A 25,163-nucleotide genomic window follows, 5' to 3' on the forward strand; every position below is an offset into this window, starting at 1 on the left:
GTAGTAGTCTTCTCCCTGGTCCGCTTCATCGACTGAGCTGCGGGAGGGGCCGGCCGGGTGCTGGCACCGTCCCGGTAGCGACCTTCAGTCCTTCCCCGCCCCACCCCCCCCCGAGAGCAGCGGGCCCGTCCCCCATGTGCGGCAGCTCTAGCTGGAGGTGGCGGCAGGGAGCGCGGGGAGCCCCCCGCCCGGCTCAGTGAGTGACCCCGGGAAAGTGTCGGGCGGTGGGAGTCTCTGCCCCGTCTCAGGGCCGGGGGTTCTCCGGCTGCCGGCGGGGACTGGCTGCACGACGCGCCTCTATGCGGGGCCTGGGTCGGGACGGCGTCGCGATTGTTCGCTGCTGGGGACGTGACTTGAAGCAGAAGGGCCGTTTCCGCCTGCGGTCAGTAACTCATCCCCTCCAGCCTAAGGGTGCGGGAAGCCGGGCTCGCCCCGCCATCCTCTCCCCGCGGGTGCCCGGCCCGCCGCCCTTGGCGGGAGAGCGCTTGCCCTGCCCTGGCCAGCTGGTGCCCAGTGTGTGCGCTTTCCCTCGGGTCTCCGTAGCAGCAGATGCCCAGTGGTGCTGAAACAATTTTGTAGTGGGGTTCTGAAGGCGGAAACCATGTGTTTGGTTGTTGTTACTACTTCAAGCTAGGGGGTTCAGGAGCACCCCTAGTTCTAGCACCTGGCTATGGCCATGTCCCCACCCTGACGCTGTCGGGACTGCTGTTTTAAGACATGTCCGTGTGTGTCGGTTTATCGATCTTGTCACTGCTCGCTCACCTGCCCTGCTCCAGAACACCTTTGCGAAACTAATCCAGTCTTATAACAGCTTTGGTTTCATTTCTCCAAACCTGGAGTGGAAGGTAACAGGGCAGTTGATGTTCTCTGCTTCCTCTGCGTAACCCATACCCTAAAAAGGTTATTCAGAAAAATATTGTGGTTTCTACTTGTCATCTGCCTGTAGATTATAGCTTGCATTGTATCTGGTACAACTGCTTGCTTGGTGTTTTCTCTCTATAACTTACTATATTAAATTTATGCTTCACTTTTGAAAGTATCTGCTTTTTCTCCAGTTGATGTTTGTTTAGTTTTGTACTTTGAACAAGTAAATGTTAGACTGAACTAGTGATCAACAGATATAAATCAAGACCAACAAGTAAAACAAGAATCCATATATAATCAGGACTACATGACGATGCTGACGAATTATGTAGTGCTTTTTGTTGAGGACCTTGATGTGACAGGATGCATCACAGAACCCCTTGGGGGAACTGCCAACTGATGTGCCAAGACTACTTCTGCCCCTGCCTTCCCTGCCAGCTCGGGACCTCAGCACCCTGTCTTGCTGAGCCAGACACACCAGTCTGCTCCAACACAGACCCAGGGTCTGTACCACATGCTCCAAAGCTGCAGACTTAACTGAAAGCAATTTACAGAAGTGTTCCTGTCTTTAACACTCAGATGCCCAACTCCCAATGGGGTCCAAACCCCAAATAAATCCATTTTACCCTGTATAAAGCTTTACCCTGTATAAAGCGGTTCTTTCACAGACTGGATACCTTCCCGGCGGGCACAATCCTGGCATGGAACAGCCCTTGTTCCAGCTGGGGAGCGGGCGGCTGGGGACACGGTGGGTCGGGGACGCGGGGAGCCCGGTGGCTGGGGACGCGGGGAGTGGGCGGCTGGGAAACCGCACGGCTGGAGAGCCGGGGAGCGGGCGGCTGGGGACACGGTGGGTCGGGGAAGGAGCCGGGCTCTCAGAGATGTATTAGGGTTCGCGAATCGACATAACGGATGAGAAACCCATAAGACAAAGAGGAGTTTGGCTGGTTCCACTTCTCTGTCTATGGAATATTACATCTCAGTCATCATTTTTAAAAATTCTCACAGTTTTGTAGTAGTGCCATTTTTTTAAACCCTGGACTACATTTCACCATCCCCAGAACAGTTTACAACTTAATAGGATTGGCAAGTTAACCGAGGTTGAGATAAATGGGTTCGACTGTATCACCAATCTTATGGCATAATATAAATGGTAGTTTTAAAAAATAAAATGGCAATAACTAACCACAGTAGACCATTGGCCATTTCTCCCCTCTTATGCAATTTTATAGTTAGTATCCTGGCACTAAACACATAAATTTTAAGGCCAGAGGGGGGCCACTATGATCATAAAGTGTACTTCTACACAGCCCACTTCTTATGGTGATGTGTAGCGTACATACATGGCTGGTCCCCCTAGCATAGGTATAAATAGCAGTGTAGACAGGGAGACATTGCTTAGGCCAGTGGCTCTCAACCTTTCCAGACTACTTACTGTTCCTCTTTCAGGAGTCTTGCGTACCCCCAAGTTTCACCTTACTTCAACTACTTGCTTACAAAATCAGACATAAAAATACAGAAGTGTCACAGCACCCTGTTGTTGAAAAATTGCTTAATTTCTCATTTTTACCATACAACTATAAAATAAATCAATTGGAATATAAATATTGTACTTACATTTAAGTGTATAGTGTATAGAGCAGTAAAAACAAGTCATTGTCTGTATGGGCTCGGACTTTTACTTCAGCCCCAAGCCCCCCAGCAAGTCTAATGCCAGCCCAGGCGATCCCATTAAAATGGGGTTGCGAACCACTTTGTCATCCTGACCCACAGTTTACCCACAGCACAGTAGTGTCATGCTGCTGGAGCCTTTCCCTGCCATGGAGAAAGGCTGGCAGTGGCAGCGGGGTGAGGTTCTTTTGAGGGTTGGGGGGGAAAGTAGGGGAAGGCTCTAGTAGCTCCCTGCTTCCTTCTCCCTGCTATAACCTTTCACTTACATATGTAGCTGCACACCATAGTGTGGATGTAGCTTGCTTTTCACTGCAGCATATAGCTATGCATACCCTTTGTGTCACCGATGCTAGTGTGCAGTGTAGATGTAGCCAAAGTCTGATTTGTAATGCAAGCCGAAACACCTCACCCAGTAATTTCTGCATCAAGCCCACAACTTCTGTTTGACCCATAGTGCATATGTTTAGAAAAATATCTACTCCTGAGTTAGACTTCACATGATGGAGAGCCCACTGCATTCTAGGCATGTTGTTTCAAAGGCTACTTGCCTATTAAAATTTGCAGCTAATTTCTAGTATGAGTTTGGCTAACTTTGGCTTCCAGCCATTGGATCTCTTTTTTGCTTTTTCTGCTTGATTATACAAGCCCTATACTGTCATAAATCTCTTCCCCATATAGGTATTTATAGACTATGATAAAATCATCTCTTAACCTTCTCTTTGTTAAGATAAATAGATTTTTGAGATAAATAGAGCTTCTTAAGTATTTCAGTGTAAGTCATGTTTTCCAGGCTCTGAATCATTCTTGTAGCCTTTTCTGAACCCTTTCCAAGGGGGGCTCTTACTCCATTTTCAGTCCTCTTTATTTCAAATGGTCCTGAGCTGCTGGGCAGTCCTTATGTGAATCAATGCAGTTGATTGAATATAGGGAATTGTCTCGTCCTGTGTCTTAGCATCCCTTTTTAACAAGCTCCAGTTGTCTAGCTGTGTGTTTTGGGGTTGATGTAATAATCAGCTTATTATCTTAAAATCACTTTTGATCCAATTACTGTTATCCTGACCAACCTTAGATCTGTTCAAAATACATCTCATTTACTGATTGCTAGTAGCTAAACTGAACCAAAAGCCCTTCTGTTGAATGAGCTTCTAATTGGTGATATGTAACTAGCGGGACATGACTCCATTTTGGAAACTTGATGATTGAAATCCATATTGCTAGGTGGCCCATTAACAGAAATGGAGTAACAGTTTGTGTAGCTATCAGATATTTTTTTAATAATTTGTCTGGGAAATGAGCAGAATAGGCAGTAATGCTTAGAGTAGTTCAGAAATCAGGTGAATAAAATATAATAAACAGGGTAACAAAACACATTAGCAAAGGAGGAAAGACAATTGAGATAAGTAAAATATTTACTCGTGAGTCATTAAAGATCAGCACTGAACAGCAGCCAAGAACAGTAGCTAGAACCAAAGCAACAATTTTCAAGGTTTCTCGGTAAGTAAGGAAGCAAAATTTGTTTTGCAAGGGATTTTTTTTGTGTGGTGATTCTAACCTTGGCAATGGTGCCTTTTACTTTCATTTTATATGGAGAGCAATATTGCCATAGTTGCAGCAGAGTTATAGTTTTCCTTTCTGAACAAGAAAGGTTCTGAAAGCAATTGTACTGGTTTACCAAAGTATTTCTGATCTTGGCATGTTGCAAGATATCTATCTTTAAAATCATGTTGTTCTGATGGTCCTCACATACATGTTTCAATATCGACATGACTGATGTCATGCCTCAGATTATTTTATATGATTTAAGCTTTTCATTAATCTAATATTAAAAGATTAGAAGATACTGAAGTGAAGACAGTGGGCTAAACCAAGCAAGCTGTGGATAAGAATAACGTGACTTTAAAGTTCACTGCTTGAGACTGGCAGGGCTAGGAATTAAGGCTTCATACTACTAGAAAGCAAAATTTCCTGGCTTTTCAGTGGTTATAAAGCACTTATTTCTGTCCCTTAAGTTTTATATATCAGAATTGAGGACTGTTACTGGTTCTTTGAAGAAGCAGTATTTTGGGGAATCAGGGAGGGGTTATGTTCAGAGAATCATAGAATATCAAGTTTGGAAGGGACCTCAGGAGGTCATCTAGTCCAACCCCCTGCTCAAGGCAGGGCCAATCCCCAGACAGATTTTTACCCCAGTTCCCTAAATGGCTCCCTTAAGGATTGAACTCACAACCCTGGGTTTAGCAGGCCAATGCTCAAACCACTATGCTATTCCTCCCACCGTCCTGCACAGTTACAGATTGAGTATAGGTTTCAGAGGAGTAGCTTTGTTAGTCTATATCAGCAAAAACAACAAGGAGTCCGTGTGGCACCCTAGAGACTAACAAATTTATTTGGGCATAAGCTTTTGTGGGCTATAACCCACTTCATCAACTGCATGGAGTGAAAAATACAGTAAGCAGGTATAAATTTACAGCATATGAAAAGATGGAAGTTGCCTTACCAAGTGAGGGGTCAGTGCTAACGAGGCCAATTCAGTTAGGGTGGATGTGGCCCTTTCCGAACAGTTGATAAGAATGTGCGAGTATCAACAGAGGGAAAATTATTTTTTGTAGTGACCCAGCCACTCCCAGTCTTTTTTCAGGCCTAATTTGATGGTGTCAAGTTTGCAAATTAACTCCAGTTCTGTAGTTTCTTGTTGAAGTCTGTTTTTGAAGTTTGAAGTTTCTGCTTATAAAAATAGACATATTTATTCTAAATATTAGTTTTTATTTTGTTTAGAAATGACTGAGATCCTTCAGTAGTTGGCTTTATAGACATGCAAAGTACTGCATTATTAGTGTGTGAACACTAATCTTTTTTTATATCTAAAAGAGCTTGCAATTGGAGTGTTGTATGGGCTCAAGTTAACAGCATTTCAGATACAAAACTAGATGAATTAAAGAACTACAACTGCATAAATCAGGGGTTGTAAGCAAGGTTCCTTAGATCATGCAGTGGATAGAAATTTGGAAATGTACTGATAAGTGGGATAATCAGCATGTTTCATACAACAAATGGTGTTTTGTTATACATTACTTTTTTTAATTGATATTAAATCATCTGTTTTCTTAGGTGTAGAAAAATCCTGAAACTTTAATTGGAAGATCATATGCTCTGTGACGCACACAACCAATAGCTTAACTTTTTTGCCTGGTGTATCAAGTGCACAGAAGTGGCTCCCCATTATTTTAGTAAGTGTAGCTTTTTAACTAAAATTTTGTCAGTAAACTGCCATTTACCGATGAAACTTCAACATAAGTAAAAAGCATCCTTCACTGAAAGGAATCCGTCAAGGATTTTGATAGTATGATTTTCCAGTTATACCCCTTAATCAACGGTGACAAAGTCCTAATGTATGTGCAGTTATACCTACAAATAAGTCATTTTACCATTTATAACTTTTGTTTGGGGAACTGGTATAAGCTATACTGGCAAAAGAAATGTTGCTGGTATAAGCTGTGTCTCCATTAGGAGGATTTGCTGGTATAGCTCTATCAGCAAACCCTTCCTAGTGTAGCTAAAGCTTCAGTTACTGTCCCAGAGCTACTAACTCTCAATTCATTGCAGCGCTTCTCTGAAGAATGCAATATTGTTTTCTTAGGGTAGGTCTATACTCACCGTCCGGGTCGACGCGGTGAGTTCGACTTCTCGGAGTTCGAACTATCGCGTCTAATCAAGACGCGATAGTTCAAACTCCCCGCGCGCTCCGGTCGACTCTGGAACTCCACCACCGCGAACGGCAGTGGCGGAGTCGACCTTGGAGCCGCGGAGTTCGACCCCGCCGCATCTGGACGGGTAAGTCAGTCGAACTAGGGTACTTCGAGTTCGTAGCTGAACTTGCGTACCCTAGTTCGACCCCCACCCCCTTTAGTGTAGACCAGGCCTTAGCCATCTTAGATACCTGTAGGAGGAATCACTCTGATTCTGTGAGGTACAGTGACTTCAGGTTTGCAAGAACAAACAAGTTTTAAACAGAATAGTTAAATGGGAAATTAAGAATAACATTAATTTCAGCCTGTATATTCTTCCAAAACTCAATAAGGACAAGGGCATTCCTGTAGCAGTGTTCCTGTACCCCACATTTCTAGCATACATCTATATCCTTAGCATCAGTCTCTTGCATTTTTGTAGGGATTTGATGTAATCTGAATTAAAGCTTTCATTTTATATGTTGTTGAAGGAAATGGACTTTCCTTTCTGAGTTATAGCACTGATCACAAAGTTAAAGCCAAGCAAATTTAATGATAGATATTGGGACCATATAATCGACTGCTGAATAACATCCTCTCACTTCAGTACATCATTAATATGTCTGTGTCTCGACTTCAAAGAGAATTGCAATTTAAAGCGCATTACAAATTTTCTAGAATTTGTATGCATTGAGAAATGTAGGGAGAATTGGTAACAAAACTCTGCTAATCAGGGATTAGTTTTTTAAGTAATAGGATACTCATAGTGCCAGGTTGACAAAGTAGTATGTCTGTTCTATAAAAGAGCTTTCCATGAAAAACTGGATTAATGATAATGGGATCTTCCCAGATCTGAAAAGCATTTTCTCCACTCAGAATAGTTCATGTAAAATGACTTACTTTCAGTATGATAAATAGATGTTATTCCACAGAGCATATACATTTCTCTTACATCTGCAAGAAAATCAAACTCCCCAATTCTTTTCAAGCTCTCTCAATCTACTAGGATTCCATTCCTAAAACTTGGCAGCATTATTGTCCTCTGGGTAACTTGTGTGATCTGGGAATTTCTAACATCACTGAGTAACCTGCTTTGTGTCCCCCAAAGTTTACCCCTTTGTAGAACAAAATAGCCTAATTACAATTAAGATGCATTTCTTCCAAATTATTGTCATGATACTAGCATGTACTGGTATAAAAACATAAAACTTGTTTGTGGATAAGATAAGTATTTATCACTCTGGTAACTTTGGATACTTAGTTTTCCTTTGCATATGGAAATATTTCTAAAACGAACCTGTAAGGAAATGTAATGGTCAGAAATTTAACAGTATTTGAAATTATGATTAAAATGTTTTTCACATCTATTCATAAACTGAGACTAGAACAGATAGAAGAGGTTGAAATGTAGCTGATGGAATATGAATCTGAATTTCTTCTAGCATCTAAAATTGAAGATCCATATCTATGCTTCAAATCCAATTTTACAAAATAGGATGCATCATAGTTTGTCATCAAAATTATAGTTTTACTTTTGCAGTTTTTCTCTGGAAGATGAGAGTGGAATCCAGGGACTGAATGGGAGTAGAAAGGTTTTCTTCTAAGTTGTGTAGGGTTACCATACATCCGTATTTCCCTGGACATGTCCAGCTTTTTGGTTCTTAAATTGCCGTCCGGGAGGAATTTTTAAATATCTAAAAATGTCCGGGATTTTGCCATTATTATTTTTCCACAAAGAAGAGTTGATCATTCGAGAAAGAGAGTGAATGTTGATCACTCGAGAGAGTGCCCGCTTTTTCCCCCTAGCTCCCAGTGCTTTCGCCGCGAAACAGCTGTTTTGCACGGCTGGGAGGGAGGATGGAGGAGGGGGAATGCAGCGCGCTCATGGGGAGAAGGTGGGGCCGGGGCAGGGATTTGGGGAAGAGGTCCAATGGGGCAGGGAGGGGTGGAGTTGGGGTGGGGACTTTGGAGAAGGGGTTGGAATGGGGGCGGGGAAGGGGTGGAGTTCAAATATGGTAACCCTAAAGTTGTGCCTACCCGAGCCCTCAAAATTATGCACTACAGATTGTGCAAGTGTTCAAAATATGAACAGATGGACTCTTTGGGCTTTGCTCCCCTTCACATGCGTTTGACTGGGTTCTTTGGGCTTGACTTTCCCTCAGAGGGGCTGCGATGCCTTGTTGAGCTTCTTCGCTGTGGCTGCTTCTTGGCTGAGAAGAAAAAAAAATGATATTCTTACAAAACCACCTACTTAAGGCCTCATTTCTACCTATTTTCTCCTTTTAGATGTTAGCTTGCTACTAATGGGTGTGAGTAAACTGGATATTTTGTACAGACGGCTTCTCCTCACTAAACTTTTCATTCGAGGATGGGGAAGACCAGAAGATCTGAAAAGGTGATTATTTTTCCTCACAGAAAAAAATCAGAATATTTCATACTGTTAATCTAAGTAAATGTATTTTAAATACTATGAACAGATACATTTTTTTACTAAAAATACAATGTTTTATTTTCCATTTTCTAAAAAAAGTAGAACACCACACTATAGGACTAATTAGATTTCAGAAACTCAATAAATTTTTAAATTAATATATTTTTCCTTACAACAAAATAGTTTAGTGTATAAATGCAAGATGCTGTTACAGTCTTTGTTTAAAAAACAAAGAATCCAATTAATGGAAACTTAAACATGCTGGTGTAGGATAACATATTTTAAAAGACCTTGAATTTATATAAAGCTAGCTAGATAGTTTGTGTTATCCAAGGACAAAGCTTGTAAAACTCCTTTGAAGGAGGCATCTCTTATAAAATTAGAAAAGAACTAACTCGGTTTCTCTTTTACTTAATGGTTTATAAAGAAGTTAGTTTGCCAAATACAAACTTTAAAACGTACAATGTAGGATAGGTATATGCCTTGCTTTCTCCATTTGGTTTCTCTTGGAAAAACTATGGCTAAATTTTGCACATCCATTTTTAATGAGTTATATAGAGAGAAAAATCTCTTTTTAGAGTTGATTAAGAACAAGAAAGAGCTTTTGCTTTGTAGGTTTTGATTTAATGTTTGTTTAAGGTTTATATATTAGCATGATATATTCCCAAAGATTTAATGTAAAATAGTTTAATACAATGTTAATTCCTCTTAATGAATCTTTGAGTGGATTGATTTTAAAAGGCTTTTGCTTTTATACAAGCAACTTACTATGGTTTCTTAAGTTTTAAATATTGAATAACTGAGTGTATAAAATGCATAATACATCATATTAGACTAAAATGAAAATTATAGATCTAAATTTATGAGAAATTGACTTTGTGCAAACATAAACACTACAAACAAAAGAATACATTGAGCAAGAAACTGTGTTAAGGAAGTTTTTGTCTGTAGCAGTTGGTGGAGAGCTGTAAATGTACATTGAGACTACCAGAGAGTATAGTGGTTAACTTTGCAACAGTTCGTCCTTAAATGGAATTGGATAGCTTAGCCTCTTTTCCCAACAACCATTTGTCTGGTTCGTCTGTTTAGAGTTGTCCGAATTCAAACAAAAGCCAAATTTCAAAAATTTTGTTTTGCAGTAAATTTTGAAAACATTTTTTGGGGGTAAATCAAAACATTTTAATTTTTATTTTGAAATCTTTAATTTTTTTATAATATTAAAACAAAAACATCAAAACAGCATTTCGACCTTATCAAAATACTTTTTTCAATTTTTTTTAAATGAAATTTTATATGATCTGGAGAAAGGGGTAAAAAGTGAGGTGGCAAAGTTTGCAAATGATACTAAACTGCTCAAGATAGTTAAGACCAAAGCAGACTGTGAAGAACTTCAAAAAGATCTCACAAATCTAAGTGATTGGGCAACAAAATGTCAAATGAAATATAATGTGGATAAATGTAAAGTAATGCACATCGAAAAAAATAACCCTAACTATACATACAATATGATGGGGGCTAATTTAATTTAGCTACAACAAATCAGGAAAAAGATCTTGGAGTCATCGTGGCTAGTTCTCTGAAGATGTCTATGCAGTGTGCAGAGGCAGTCAAAAAAGCAAACAGGATGTTAGGAATCATTAAAAAGGGGATAGAGAATAAGACAGAATATATTATATAAATGGATGGTACGCCCACGTCTTGAATACTGCGTTCAGATGTGGTTGTCTCATCTCAAAAAAGATATACTGGCACTAGAAAAGGTTCAGAGAAGGGCAACTAAAATGATTAGGGGTTTGGAACGGGTCCCATATGAGGAGAAATTAAAGAGGCTAGGACTTTTCAGCTTGAAAAAGAGGAGACTAAGGGGGGATATGATAGAGATGTATAAAATCATGAGTGATGTGGAGAAAAGTAAATAACTTTTCCTTATTCACTGTTCCCATAATATAAGTAGTAGGCCACCAAATGAAATTAATGGGCAGCAGGTTTAAAACAAATAGAAGGAAGTTCTTCACACCTCGCAGAGTCAACCTGTGGAACTCCTTGCCTGAGGAGGTTGTGAAGGCTAGGACCAACAGGGTTTAAAAGCGAACTAGATAAATTCATGGAGATTAAGTCCATTAATGGCTATTAGCCAGAATGGGTAAGGAATGGTGTCCCTAGCCTCTGTTTGTCAGAGGGTGGAGATGGATGGTAGGAGAGAGTTCAGTTGATCCATTACCTGTTAGGTTCACTCCCTCTGAGGCAGCTGGCATTGGCCACTGTCGGCAGACAGGATACTGGGCTAGATGGATCTTTGGTCTGACCCAGTACAGCCGTTCTTATGTTCTAAAATCAACACATTCTCTCAGAAAATTTCAGTTTCAATGAAACAGCTTTTTTTTTTTTTTTTTTTTTTTTTTTTTACAGGGGAAAAAAATTGTCAATTTTTTCAACAAGATGTACTATTTAGCTTGTAATTTCTCGGGGGCAGAGTCTGTTTTATATTTTCACAGTGTCTCACACAATGAGGCCTCAATCTCAGTTGGCACTGCATTAATGCTAACACTAGTAATAATGGTATTAACTATTCCAAGGTATTTTAAGAATTATCATTGGTTAAATTAATTCCAAAATGTAGGATTCTTGAAGTGGAATATATGTGGACAGTCCACTTAAGGTGCACCTGAACCTCAAGCATATGAGACCCTTTGAGTAGCAATGTCTGTTGGGGCTGCACCTGTGACCTGTGCACCTCCAGCACTCTATAGACAAAAGGTATAAAGGGCAGAGGCAGACTCAGTTGCTTTCCAGTTCATTCTTTCCTCCTGTGAGTGCAGGAAGGAATGGCTGCCATCTCCGCCTCTGTGTATGTGCTGTTCCTCCACTCCAGAGTCAGGCAGAACATCCTTCACTGCAGCCCAGGCCTCTGAAGAGAAAGGCCTGAAGGAACACTGTTTGCATGGTTATGGGAGACATAGATGGTCCCTCTCTAGTTCCAAACAGATCACCCTAGGAGGGAAGTCAAGGCACAGGTTAGGTCCCACTGGCGTTGGTGCACTTTTCAATAGTCTTTGATGTGTCCAGTATATGTTATCAACAATCCAAGCAGCTGACGCTGAAGCCAGCTTCAAGAGCACTCTTCAGACTTCTCTGGACCAGTACTGAAAGCACTTTCTGACCAAGACTGTGCCTTTGGTAACGAAAACCTTGGCACCGACATCTTTCACGCCAACTTGATGATGGTACTGGCAACCTTTCTTTCTTAATCTTCACCTCTAGAGCTTCTCTTTGCAGTACCTACACAGTTCACAGGACTGGGAGAGTTGACAGTTCTGGACTAGCCTAAGTTTCCATTGGTGTCTTCTATTAAGAAACCCAGTGCCCCCAGCTCAGGAGCCTCGTGGTTCTACTCAAGCACTCCAGAGATCTGCTTCAGCCAACTGCTTTGGTCCCTGGAGCCTTATGAGCCTACTCTATCTGTCTAAAAGAGCATTCAGAAATCCACATAAGGAACTGCAGGGACAATCACAAGCAGTACTTTGCACTGGACCCATCATGGCCTGCACCCCCTTCCAGAATCTCATGCAGTCATGGTCTTTCTGAATCCTATATGGGATGCATCCTACTCGCAAGACTCCAGTTGCCTCTCAGGCAACTACAGCAAGGTCACCCTTCCCTTGTAGGTCTCACTCATCTGGCAGATCATGCACCTGATGCAGAGAGTGAGCAAGAGGACTTGCAGAAGAAAGAAGTCCAATATGTCCTGACAGTGATTTTTGTCGTCTTCAGTGAACTGTTATAGCTTCAAACCAGCCTGATGACTGCTGGATCTTCCAGGAACTTCTCAGGAGATGACTGGGATTTCCAAGATGTCAGCTAAGTTTGTATGACTTTTCTTGCAATACCTTCTCCATATTCTGCACATGTTCAGGTCCCCAGCAGATTGGTAGTGCCAATAAATAACAGCTTAATGCACAGGCATCAGCTTCCTCTGGATCCCTGTTCCACTCCAGGCCCTGCCCCCACCCTACCCCTTCTCCCAAGCCACCACCCATGCTCTGCCTCTTCCCATCCCTGTTCCACTCCCATGGAACAGCTGATCGTGGCAGGTGGGAGGTGCTGGGATGGAGCAGGCGGAGTTGATTGGCGGGGCCACTGGCAGATGGTAGGTACTGGGGAGGGGGAGAAGCTGGCTGTCGGTGGGTCCTAAGCACCCACTAATTTTTGTCCCTGTGGGTGCTCCAGCCTTGGAACACCCACACAGTTGGCACCTGTGGCTTAGTGGAATCAGTTAGAGACCTTTGGACTCCGGCCTCTATGGTGCCTACATCTAAGAAAATGGACAGGTGCTATCAGATCACCTCCAAAGGCTTTGAATATTTCTTTAGTCATCTAACCCTTGACTCTTTGATCATAGTCACTGTCCAAGAGAAGTCCAAATGACAGGGTCCACATAAAGCAACTCCCAGAGATAAAGATCATAAAATGTTGGTGGACTTCTTTGATTGGAATTTGTATTCTTTAGCCATCCTATAAGCATTCATTATTAACTACCAAGCACTCCTGGCTAAATACAGCTTTCTTAACTGGGCTCATGCATCCCAATTCACCAACAAACTCCAGCAGGAACACAACAAGGAATTTAAATTCCAGGTGCAGGAGGGACAGCTGGTTGCATGGCCCTCAATACAGGTTGCTCTCAACACCTCTCCTACAGTGGCCTGTAATATGGCTAGCATAATAACAATTAATTGGGCCTCCTGATTGCAGTCCTTGAGAATACTAGAGGAGGTTCAAGCAACCATTGAGGGCTTCCCCTTTGAGGATTGTGACTTTAAAAAGAATGCTGATTAGGCTATTTGCATGTTGAAGGACATCAAAGGCAACCTTTTACTCTCTGGGAGTATGCATCTTGGCTCCATGAAGGAGATGGTACAAGCCTCAGCCCTTTCAAGGCAGACACAATCATCCAAGTACTATTACAGACAGCAGAAACTGTTTGAGCCACTGAAGAAGAGGCAAAAGTTCCAGATGAAGATATCTTCTGCCCCCTCCTCCTCTGATGCACACCTTCCATCTACCTTGAAATCGCAGGTTTGAATGTGCAGTTGAGAGCCTTGCAGAGCCAGCAGATCCAGCTTCCCCTCCCCCCGCCCCCTTTTGAGAGCTGTTTGTTTTGGGAGGTATGGAACCAAATTACCTGGGACCAAAGGGTTCCGGAATCTTTTGGGCAAGGATTCTTTATCCAGTTGCAGTCCCCTGCAAACCTCCCCGCATCCGCAGTCCTTTCTGGGACCCTTTTCATGAAATATTGCTCAGGAAGGAAGTGGACTCCCTCCTGCAACTCAGAGCAGTAAAAGAATGCCCTTGGAATTACTTTGATCACAAGCAGAAAGGGGAATGGCGCCCCGTCCTGAAACTGACTCAACAAATTCATCTATGGGCTCAAGTTCAGGATGGTGATGCTGATGTCCATAATCCTCACATAGGATCCTCAAGATCGGTTTGCAACTCTACTTACAAGACACATACTCTCATATTGCAATTCACCCAACCACAAAGAAATATTTCAGGTTGCTTGTGGGAAAGTATTACTACTAATGCAGAGTGCTTCCTTGTGGCCTCTCTCTCTGATCTTGAGGGTCTTCCGCAAATGTGTGGAGGTCATGGCTTCACATCTGAGAAGGAAAGACATTTGAGTCTATCCTTACCTCAATGACTGGCTGATCTGAGCTGGTCACCTCAACACCTGAACGACTCTATTTGAGTAGTTCTGAATCTCTTTGCTGCATCAGACCTCAGTCAATGGAATGAAGTCCACTCTCACATCTTGTTAGAGCATAAAATTCATAGGGGCAATACGGAGTCCTGTCTGCCAGAGGACAGGTTTCTCACCATTCTAATCCTTGTCAACAGCTTCATTCACACCCTTAACATTAGTCAGAACATGCCTAAGACTTATGGCCACATGGCCTCCTGCGCCTACATGACACATTTGCCACCTGTACTCTATGCAAGGGTGGTTGAGATCACTATACTTACTCAGCAGGTATCTAAGACATGTTGGTCACAATCCCCCCAGGAAACCCTTTCCTTGTTAAGTTGGTCAAAGAACACTTTACATGTCTGTAACAGATCCCTTGTCTCCTCACGGGTCCCCAGCATGTACAGACACATGTACATTGGGGAACTCAGCTGGGCCAGCTCCAGACCCAGTACCTCTGGCCCCGCTCAGGAAGTGAGCCTTCATCTAAACACCCTGAAGTTGAGAACCATTTGACTAGCATACATAAGTCTTTCTCCTGGTGTTTCGAGATGCCATAGTACAGGTGTTTATAGACATGTCCTAAAGCAACAAGCAAGAAGGTATTGGCTTGTTGCCCCTGTGCCAAGAGACAATCCACCTTTTGGCAGTGGTCCTCCACCTTCCCAGGCTATGAAACCTCCTGGTGGATCATCTCACCGGGTGGACAATACTCTGAGCAACTGTTCAATAATTGCCCAAGAGTGCATTCAGCAAGACATCTTTCAGAGGTGGTGATTCCCAAAATTGGTTCTGGTTGGATGTGAACAGGTCAAGGGGTGCTGCAGGTTCTGCTCCAGAGGAGGAGCCTGTACTGGCTCCCTGGACACCCTACTGAGCCCATGGCCACCAGGGCTCTTGTATGCTTGCCTCCTACCTCTGCTGACTCCCCAGATGCTGAGTTCTCAGGAAGATCATACAGGATGCATGCTGTACAGTTTTGGTACTCAGACTGCATGCACCTGTCGTCATGGTCCCTGATCATGCTCCCAACACACCCAGACATGAATGCACAATCCGGGACAAGTCCTGCACTTGGATCCAACATCCCTCTCTCTCAGCCTGGATGCTGGCTGGCTAACATCTCTTGAGAGAGTAGCAAGCCTTGTGGATGTGGGAGAAAACAGTAGTTGAGGTATATCTTCACTTTTTTTGGTAAGGCTTTTGATACTGTCTTGCATGACCTTCTCATAAACAAACTAGGGAAATACACCCTAGATGGAGCTACTATAAGGTGGGTGCATAGCAGGTTGGAAAACCATTCCCAGAGAGTCTGTGGTTCACGGTCAAGCTGTAAGGGGTATCGAGTGGAGTCCCACAGGAATCAGTTCTGGGTCCAGTTCTGTTCAATATCTTCATCAGTGGTTTAGATAATGGCATAGAGAGTACATTTATAAAGCTTGTGGATACCACCAAGGTGGAAGTATCAGAGGGGTAGCCGTGTTAGTCTGGTTCTGTAAAAGCAGCAAAGAATCCTGTGGCACCTTATAGACTAACAGACGTTTTGCAGCATGAGTTGCAGAATACCACTTCTTCGGATGCACTTGCATCCGAAGAAGTGGGTATTCACCCACGAAAGCTCATGCTGCAAAACGTCTGTTAGTCTATAAGGTGCCACAGGATTCTTTGCTGCTTTTACCAAGGTGGAAGGAGTTTCAAGTGTTTTGGAGCATAGGATTAAAATTCAAAATAATCTGGACAAACTGGAGAATTGATCTGAAGTAAACAGGATGAAATTCAATAAGGACAAATGCAAAGTACTCCACTTAGGAAGGAACAATCAGTTGCACTGTAGCGTGGCATGCATTCACCGCCGCGGGGCCTCCTGCTGGTTACCTCAGGAATGAGCTCTTCCAGCTCTGGAGCGCCTTCTGCTGGCCAGTGTCTCTCCTGCTGTCGCTACTTGTCTTATCGCTAGCGTCAGTGTAGGCCCCGCATCCCCCCCGGCCCGTGGCGCCCCTTCTCTGGGATACCACCCCACAGCAGTGCCCCCAGACTCAGGGGTCCTCTCCTTCCTGGGAAACCCCAATCCCTTAATCCCACCTCACCTCAGTGACCCACTGTCAGTCTTCATCTAGCCTGTCCCTCAGGGGCACGCTGCAGTCTGAAGTGGTCACTCATCATCAGCAAGGGGGTTGGACCGGCTGCCTCTTCCTTCCTTGGCAGCTTCCTCACAGCCCCAATACCTCCTCAGGTCTTGGAATCTAAGCCTTAGCAGGGGAGTTCACCAGGCTGGAGCTCTTCCTGCTCTTCCCAGCACTGCTCTATCCAAGGTACCCCCTGTGACGGGTTGGATCACAGAAACCCCCGGGAGCTGCCACTTGATGTGCCAAGACTACTTCTACCCTTGCCTTCCCTGCCAGCTCAGGGCCGCAGCACCATGTGTTGCTGAGCTAGACACTCCCGTCTGCTCCAACAAAGACCCAGGGTCTGAATTACTTTTCCCAAAGCTGCAGATTTACCTGAAAGCAGCTAACAGAAGTGTTCCTGTCTTTAACACTCAGATGCCCAATTCCCAATGGGGTCTAAACACAAGTAAATCTGTTTTACCCTGTATAAAGCTTATATAGGGTAAACTCATAAATTGTTCGCCCTCTATAACACTGATAGAGATGCACAGTTGTTTGCTCCCCCAGGTATTAATACGTACTCTGAGTTAGTTAATAAGTAAAAAGTGATTTTATTAAATACAAAAAGTAGGATTTAAGTGGTTCCAAGTAGTAACAGACAGAACAAAGTAAGTTATCAAGCAAAGCAAAATAAAATAAAACGTGCAAATCTATGTCTAATCAAACTGAGTACAGATAATCTCACCCTCAGAGATGCTTCAGTAAGTTTTTTCCTCAGACTGGACACCTTCCAGGCCTGGGCACAATTCTTTCCCCTGGTACAGTTCTTGTTCCAGCTCCGGTGGTAGCTAGGGGATTCTTCATGATGGCTCCTCCCCTTTGTTCTGTTCCACCCCTTTATATATATTTTGCATAAGGTGGGAATCCATGGTCCCTCTCTGGGTTACCACCCCTCCTTCTCAATGGAAAGATACCAGGTTAAAGATGGATTCCAGTTCAGGTGACATAATCACGTCACTGTAAGACTTCATTGCCCACTGGCCAGCACACACGTATACAGGAAGACTTACAGGTAAAACACACCCATCTGCAGATAATTGTCCTGGTTAATGTGAGTCATCAAGATTCCAAACCACCATTAAAGGCCCACACTTGCATAATTACAATAGGCCCTCAGAGTTATATTTCATATTTCTTGTTTCAGATACAAGAGTGGTACATTTCCACAAATAGGATAATCACAATCTGCTGAGTGTAAGCTTTGTCATTAAATGATACCTTACAAGAGACCTTTTGCATGAAGCATATTCCAGTTACATTATATTCACTCATTAGCATATTTTTATAAAACCATATAGACTGCAACATCACACCCCCTTCTGCTTGCAGGCAGCCAGTCTTTCCCTCTCCAAGGCTGGCAGCCCTCTGGAGAGAGACTGGCAGCCTTCTGGCCCTGCATCTCTTTTATAGAGCCCAGCCTGGCCCTGATTGGCTGCCTCCTAGCCTTCTCTGATTGGCTCTCAGCCCTAGCCCTCCCCAAGGCCTGGCTTTTAACCCCTTCTGTCCAGTTCTGGGTGCCACATTTCAGGAAAGATGTGGACAAATTGGAGAAAGTCCAGAAAAGAGCAACAAAAAGGATTAAAGGTCTAGAAAACATGACCTATGTGGTAAGATTTGAAAAAAATTGGGTTTGGTCTGGAGAAGAGAATAGTGAGAGGGGACATACCTTTTTAAATACAGAAAAGGTTGCTACAAGGAGGAGGGAGAAAAATTGTTCTCCTTAACCTCTGAAGATAGGATAAGAAGCAGTGGGCTTAACTGAAGTAAGCGTGGTTTAGACTGGACATTAGGAAAAACTTCCTAACTGTCGGGGTGATTAAGCACTGAAATAAATTGCTGAGAAAGGTTGTAGAATCTGGATCATTGGAGATTTTTAAGAACAGGTTAGACAAACACCTGTCAGCGATGGTCTAGATAATACTTGGTCCTTCCATAAGTGCAGGGGACTGGACTAGATCTCTCAAGGTCCCTTCCAGTCCTATGATTCTAATGACTGGTCCCTCTCTATAGCAATTCAAAACATCCTGACTTGCAGCAGAAAGTGCTCCACTGGGCTGACCTATGCTGCTAAATGGAAGAGGTTCTCTATCTGAGTGTTGGAGAGTCATTTTACTCCTTTGGGAGCACGTTTAGCTGCCATTCTGGAACTACCTCCTCACCTTAAAGCATTTGGGTCTTTCTATCAGCTCCCTAAGAGTGCACTTAGCAGCTCGCTTTGCTCATCATCCTCCAGTAGAAGGCCACGTTGTCTGATAGAGGCTAGATTTCTTAAGCCTCTCATTCATGACTGGCACTATTCAGCTTGGAAGAGAGACAAGTAATGGGGATATGATAAGTCTATAAAATCATGAATGGTGTGGAAAAAATGAATAAGGAAGTGTTATTTTCCCATTCGCACAACATACAAACTAGGGATCAGCTAATCAAATTAAAAGGTGGCAGGTTTAAAACACAAGGAAGTACTTCTTCACACAACACACAGTCAACCTGTGGAACTTGTTGCCAGGGGATGTTGTAAAAGGGGTATGTGGGTTCAAAAAAGAATTAGATAAGTTCACGGTGAATAGGTCCATCAATGGTTATTAGCTAAAATGGTCAGGATGCAACCCCATACTCTGTGTCCCTATGCCTCTGACGGCCAGATGCTGGGACTGGACAACTGAATGGATCACTTTGAAGCACGTTAGACAGGATACTGGGCTAGATAGACCATTGGTTTGACCCAGTGTGGCCATTCTTATGGCTTTTCATCATGTCCCTCCTGGGACATCAACAGTTTTTTAACAGGTTTGAGAGGACTTCCCTTGGCAACCTGTTCCTTGTACCACTCCTGTGAAGACTGCCTTCAGCCAGAAGAACAGGAGAGATTCAGGCTCTTATGGCAGGATCATCTTATAGAATAATCCGTTAGAAAAAGTGACTCTAAGACCTCACCTGAAGTTTTTACCCAAAGTGGTTTCTGACTTTCCTCTTAACCAGATGATCCACCTGCTTATCTTCTTTCCCAAGCTTCATGTGATCTGGGGAAAAGCTAAACTGCACCGCATCTTGGACATAGGTTTCTTTCTTACTGTCTGGACAGAAAAATCTTTTTAGGAACGCTCCTAGATTATCCTGTCAGCAAATGTTAGGCACAAAGGGCCAACCTGTCTCCACTCAGACTGTATTAAGACATCCTATGTGGTGACCCATCCGGGCAGAGTAGGAGCTGTTCCACCAGAGCTCAGGCTGACTCTGCGTCTTTCCTGTGAGGTGTCCAAATCCCAGAGATTTGAAAAGCATCTGCCTGGAGTTCATTTCACAGCTTCCCCCAGCACTATTCCATGGTGGAGGGCTCCACATTAAATGCCTGCTTGGCTGAATTGTCATGTAGTCACCATTTCAGTAGACTCCAAGCACCTGCCACAAGGGCATGAATTATTTCTTGTGAGCAACCAGAAGAGGAATGCATGGTAACAGTCTCTCAAAAAACCAATGGTTGGTTACCACACAATAACTCTATCCACATGTATTCCACAACCCACTCTTCTTCCCTACTATGGCAGAGTCCCTGCCAATTTGGGTTTGGTGCTAGCAAAGGAACTGGAGAGTGGTTGCAGCCACCCCATCCTTTATGTCCTCTGCCACCACCAGGCACAGCCCTAGAGGACACTGATATCAAAAAGATTCTTACTTAATGTATTTGGGCCCATTCTTGCCAGAAGTGGAATACATGTGGAGACTACATCTAGAAGAATTAAGTTACTGTAGAGTAAGTAAATAGTTACTACTTTTAAAGTAAAAAACCAAACAAAACAAACTTTAAAGCGTGATCTTTAATTAAAAATATATTCAGAGAAAACAGTATTTTGTTTGGACTTAAACATTCTTATGTAGCATTGTACTAATATATGAAAAGCAGAAACTTTACTAGTCTGTACAGGTTCAGAGAAACTCAAAGAACAGACAGAATAAATAGTTAAAAGTAAATTCAACTAGATTTTTTTTTTCCTCCCCAATGTTAATAATTTATGGTATTTTTATAACAGGTAAGGAAACCAGAGGTTGAAACTTTAAAACTATACTTTCTGGGGACTAATTGTCCATTTTTGACCTTTTTGTGGGCATTAAGGCAGAGTTATATTGACTGACTTTTTTCATATAGTGAAAAGGCATTCACAGTTTAAAGATTATGGGCCAGATTAACCCTTGTAAAACTCCATTTGACTAAATGACTGAATTTGCCGTGGTATATTCTGCATGAATTAATATTGGTAGCTAACAAACAATCTCATCTGCATGTAATTTAAAGGTAAGCTGGGAATTTTCCAACCTCAACCATACTCCTTTAGTTCTTTGTTGTATAAAGTGCTCATAATTTGTGCTGCTAGTTCTTAAACTAGTGGTAGGAATCCCCATTCTCATCCTATGAAGTCCCTGGGACAGGGTTTCATGGTTAATGCTAATTTTGGCTGTTGATCTGTTGTATGGCAAGTCACTTGAGAATTTTGGCCCAATACCAACTGACTTCATAACTTCCATTCAACCCTGTCTCTCTCCATTGAAAATGGAATAGGGGAAAACTTCAGAGCGGTTTGTTACATGTAACATTCTATTATTGGAAAAGGTCATCCTTCTGAGGATCAAACTAAATTTAATTTGGATGAATGGGAAAGGGAAGCATTTGCTGAAGATGAGTTTATTTTCTTTGTGACTCTGTAACAGGGTCACTTCTTCAGATAGTTACGAGCATTTATATAGAAAAAGAGAATGGCATTTCCTAAATATGTTCAAAATAAAATTCCCAAGGGTAATCTGGATGAGCTGCACCAGAGATATTGTAACATTTGGGGGAATTATCTCTCAACCACTAATGCTCCCAGGAAATCAGTAGAGTCAGACAAAGGCACTTGAATATTTTCCAGAAAGCTGTCTAGTTACATGTATCTGAAATAATGGGTTAAAATGGAAGCTATTTTATAACTAACTATAGCATTTGTTATAATTCACATTTCTGTATAATAGGGATTTAAAAAAATGAAAACCTAAACATATCAACTAGTTAAAAATACTGTGTTGTGGAGTAGAAATTGGTTAGATTGCAGGATATACTGGGGGGGTGGGGGTGGGGGTGGAAGTAAGCTTATTCCATGTGTGTAATAACGTATTGTAAAACTAGGGAAGTATGTGTTGCTTGATATATATCACAGGTGCAAATGTATTTATAATTTGACTGTAGTTCTGACCCTGACATCTACTGGCATTTTCTTCCTGAGTAAAGGTACAGGAAAAACAGAAAATACAAAGACGTTGAGAGCTAGCCACTCACCAGTGTTCCCTTTTAGAGACACTGATATTTTGCATGCCAGGTGATTTATTGCCAGCTCTTATTCTTATGTTATGTCCTAGCAAAGCTATTGCTGGAAAAAATGTTAGCCCACTTTCCCCCTGCCAGTGCAAGATCTAGTCCCTATGTAGTAGGCTTAGCTAATGTTAACTTACTTTACTAAGCTTTATTCCATGCTGGAGATGTCACTTTAACGATGTTCTGTAGTTGGCTTCCCTATAGGGGACCACATAAGTGCCATTTTTACCATATTTGGGATTGAATTAAGACTCTGCCCCCTCACCCTTGCCTTGTGCTATGGCCCTGTCCCCGTACCAAGTAGCAGCAATAAGCTGGCCTGCCTCCTCTCCAAGCAAGACAAAGGCGGCAGCATAGGCCCCTATATATTTGTCCCCGGTCTTACTTGGCAGCAGCGGTCCCCTCTCCTTCACTCTGTAGAAAAATCTGTGGCTAGCCCGTGCCAGCTGGCTCAGGCTCAGGCTACAGGGCTGTTTCATTGCTGTGTAGACTTCCAGTTTGGGGCTGGAGCCCAAGCTCTGGGACTCTCCCACCCTGCAGAGTCCCAGAGCCTGAGCCTGGAAGTCGACATAGCAATGAAACAGCCTTGCAGCCCGTGAACCTGTGTTGGCTAGCACTGGCCAGCTGCTGGTGTCTAGTTGCTGTGCAGACACATCCAGTGTTACACCCTGGGTCCTGGGCTAATTTGCTGTGGTGGGCGAACCCACCGTTTCACTTTTCTTCTGAGGAAATATTGTACAGGGTCCTCTAGAGCCATAGGTCTTGCAGTTAACCCCTCTCAAATCCATTATTTCAAGTAATCTGCAGATTCAGGTAGCTGTCACTGCATCAATTAGGCTACACTTTCAAGTATTCCTTCCCAACAATGAGGACTAAACTTAATTTTTCTTAAAATGAATCGTGAGAGTCTGGTGTAATCACACGACTCCAGGAACTAGTATCCTAGGCCTGGGCCTATAATATTTATGCCTTAATCTGACCTAGGCTGAAATTGGAAGTTAAGTCTTCATACAAAAAAGTTATAACAGATTTTAAAAACTTGGCAAAACCAAGCCGTGTAGTAAAACAATTCTAGCCATTCCTTTCCTGCAAAAGCCAAACTGATACAGCTCTCACTAGGCTGGTTTACCCAGAAATGAGAAGTTGATTTCAAATTAAATAACTTCCTGGTCTTTGTCTCTCCTTTAGTTTAGCCTCTTTCATACAGGAAAGATGTACTAATTCAGATAAAAGCATGACTTCTGATTTTAATGTAAAGAAATATTCCATTAAAAAAGGCTTGACTCTCTTCTGTATCTTGCTTTTTAACAGAATATTTGAATTCAGAAAGATTATTGGAAACCGGGAAAAATGCCAGAAGCTGGTTTCAAGAGATTATCCAGTGTTTATTGACAAGGTATTCAATAGCAAAAAATGTAACTAACTAAAATTATGTTCGCATATTATGTATGAGTGAAGTGAAATGAAGTCTTTAGTAAGCTCTCTGTACTGGAGAGGAAAGAAATTAGGTTTGGTGCAATGTGAATTGTAGGTTTTATTGATATTTTGGCTCAACCTAATGTCAGTACAGCATGTGTTACTGATTTGGGATCAGAATTCAAGGCATGATCTTGGGCCAACAGAGTGGCAGAAGGAACGTGGTAAGCATTTGCAGGGGGAGTATGTAGTTTGCTTCTCTCGCTAGTAGTTCCTCTGCCTGACTGAGGAGTTGCATTGAAAGATTCCAGAGGGATACACCTAGCTGTCCTTTGGTGAAAAGAGCACTGAAATATTCAAGAAAGGAGTAAATATATAGGGGAGTTTGTAGAGGCGGTCGGAGATTATAGGATTCCACGGGGAAAAAGAAGAAAGCGTACTTTGCATGTAACTAGATATGTAGCCAGTCAGTATTATTATGGTAGTGCCCAAAAGCTCCAGTGAGGATTTAAGGACCCATTGTGCTGGGTGTGGCACAGACACATGTAAGGGACAATCCTGTCCCTGAGATTATAAAATCCAAGGTATAAACAAAGGGCTTGGAGGGAGAAGTAACATACAAGCAAATGAAAATGGTGACTGGCATGGTTCTGTAAACCAGATATTTTGGTATTTTTCATTGAGAGTAGAAGTAGTATGAGGGGAATGTCAGGACTTAGTAAGTAAGAAAAGAATGGGAAGGTGAGAAGTTGTTACAATTATTCATCTGTCTGTTCATCAGCAGCAGACAGGTTTTTACATCATTGCAGCGGTGAGTTGTAAGAAGGGATTTAAAAGGGTAGAGCAATAGCTGTACAGATTTAGTTGTGAAGTTTTCCCATCCTTTGGGGTGGCATGGGAGAAAACCACGGGTATGTCCTATCTTAAAAGAATTGTTTAAAAGTTTAACCAAACAAATTTTAAACAAACAAAAAAAAAAAAAACCCTAACCCCTGTTTAAACTTTAATTGCATTAAAAACTGAATTTTGTTATAAGTGAGCTGACTTTTATTTAAGTGAGTAGGCTCGTGGTAGACTTTTTTAATGCTCATGTAATGTGATGATTGAAATTATACTTTCAAAACTGCTTGTGGATTTTTGTGCTCAAATTTGATGCCAGCCTAGGAACCCATATATTAATGTTCAGCCTTCAGTGCATATAGTGTATGCTGATCATACACACTTTTAACTTTCAGTTCTCTCCATAGGTTGAGGAGCAATCAGACTGTAAAATACTTGATGGGCACTTCATTTCCCCTTTGATTCACTACATTCCCAATATTCTGCCTACTGAATCCATCATAGCAAGGTAAGGGAAAGGAAGTAACAGTTTTGGTTCTGAAACTAGCTCTGTAGAGAAATCAAAGAAATCTATATTATAAAAATTACTTATACTACATTCTTTATTTACAACTACAATCAGAATACTCAGTTTTGTTTAAAAATAGTTCAGACTGTGATCTCTGTTGAAAAATATTTAGATGTTTGAAGTTAGAATGAAAACACAGGTAGTTCATTTGATGGTTCCATCCTTGGATGAATGGTTTATTTTCTAGATGAGTTTATTCTAAATTGGAGGTGGCCCTAGCAAAACATGACGTGTTATGTGAAAGAGGTGGTTTAATTCTGAAAATGGAAATGTAATCCCATTAGAAAAGTTTTACATGTTCACTTACTAAAGTTTTAATTAATGGAACATCTATAACTGTATTTTGATAACTAGCTTTGAGGCAGGAAAGCCGGAGAATTCTCATATGAC

The 25,163-nt window shown here is 42.2% G+C and overlaps 1 protein-coding gene across 4 annotated transcripts in view; it reads left to right on the forward strand.

Annotated features, from left to right (window-relative positions):
* The first annotated feature begins 9 nt into the window (after positions 1–9).
* Positions 10–25,163, forward strand: part of ABHD18 (abhydrolase domain containing 18) — a 50,604-nt gene continuing 25,450 nt past the window's right edge. The window contains exons 1-5 of one of the 4 annotated variants that reach the window (XM_039540151.1): positions 10–382; positions 5,644–5,762; positions 8,547–8,655; positions 23,261–23,345; positions 24,613–24,713. In XM_039540151.1, the coding sequence (XP_039396085.1) occupies positions 8,564–8,655; positions 23,261–23,345; positions 24,613–24,713 (278 nt within the window). In that variant the 5' untranslated portion in view covers positions 10–382; positions 5,644–5,762; positions 8,547–8,563. The remainder of the gene's footprint in view (positions 383–5,643; positions 5,763–8,546; positions 8,656–23,260; positions 23,346–24,612; positions 24,714–25,163) is intronic. The other 3 variants (XM_039540153.1, XM_039540152.1, XM_039540154.1) reach the window with 3 other exon arrangements.

This window comes from Mauremys reevesii, linkage group 5 (assembly GCF_016161935.1).
Source record: "Mauremys reevesii isolate NIE-2019 linkage group 5, ASM1616193v1, whole genome shotgun sequence".
NCBI lineage: Eukaryota > Metazoa > Chordata > Testudines > Geoemydidae > Mauremys > Mauremys reevesii.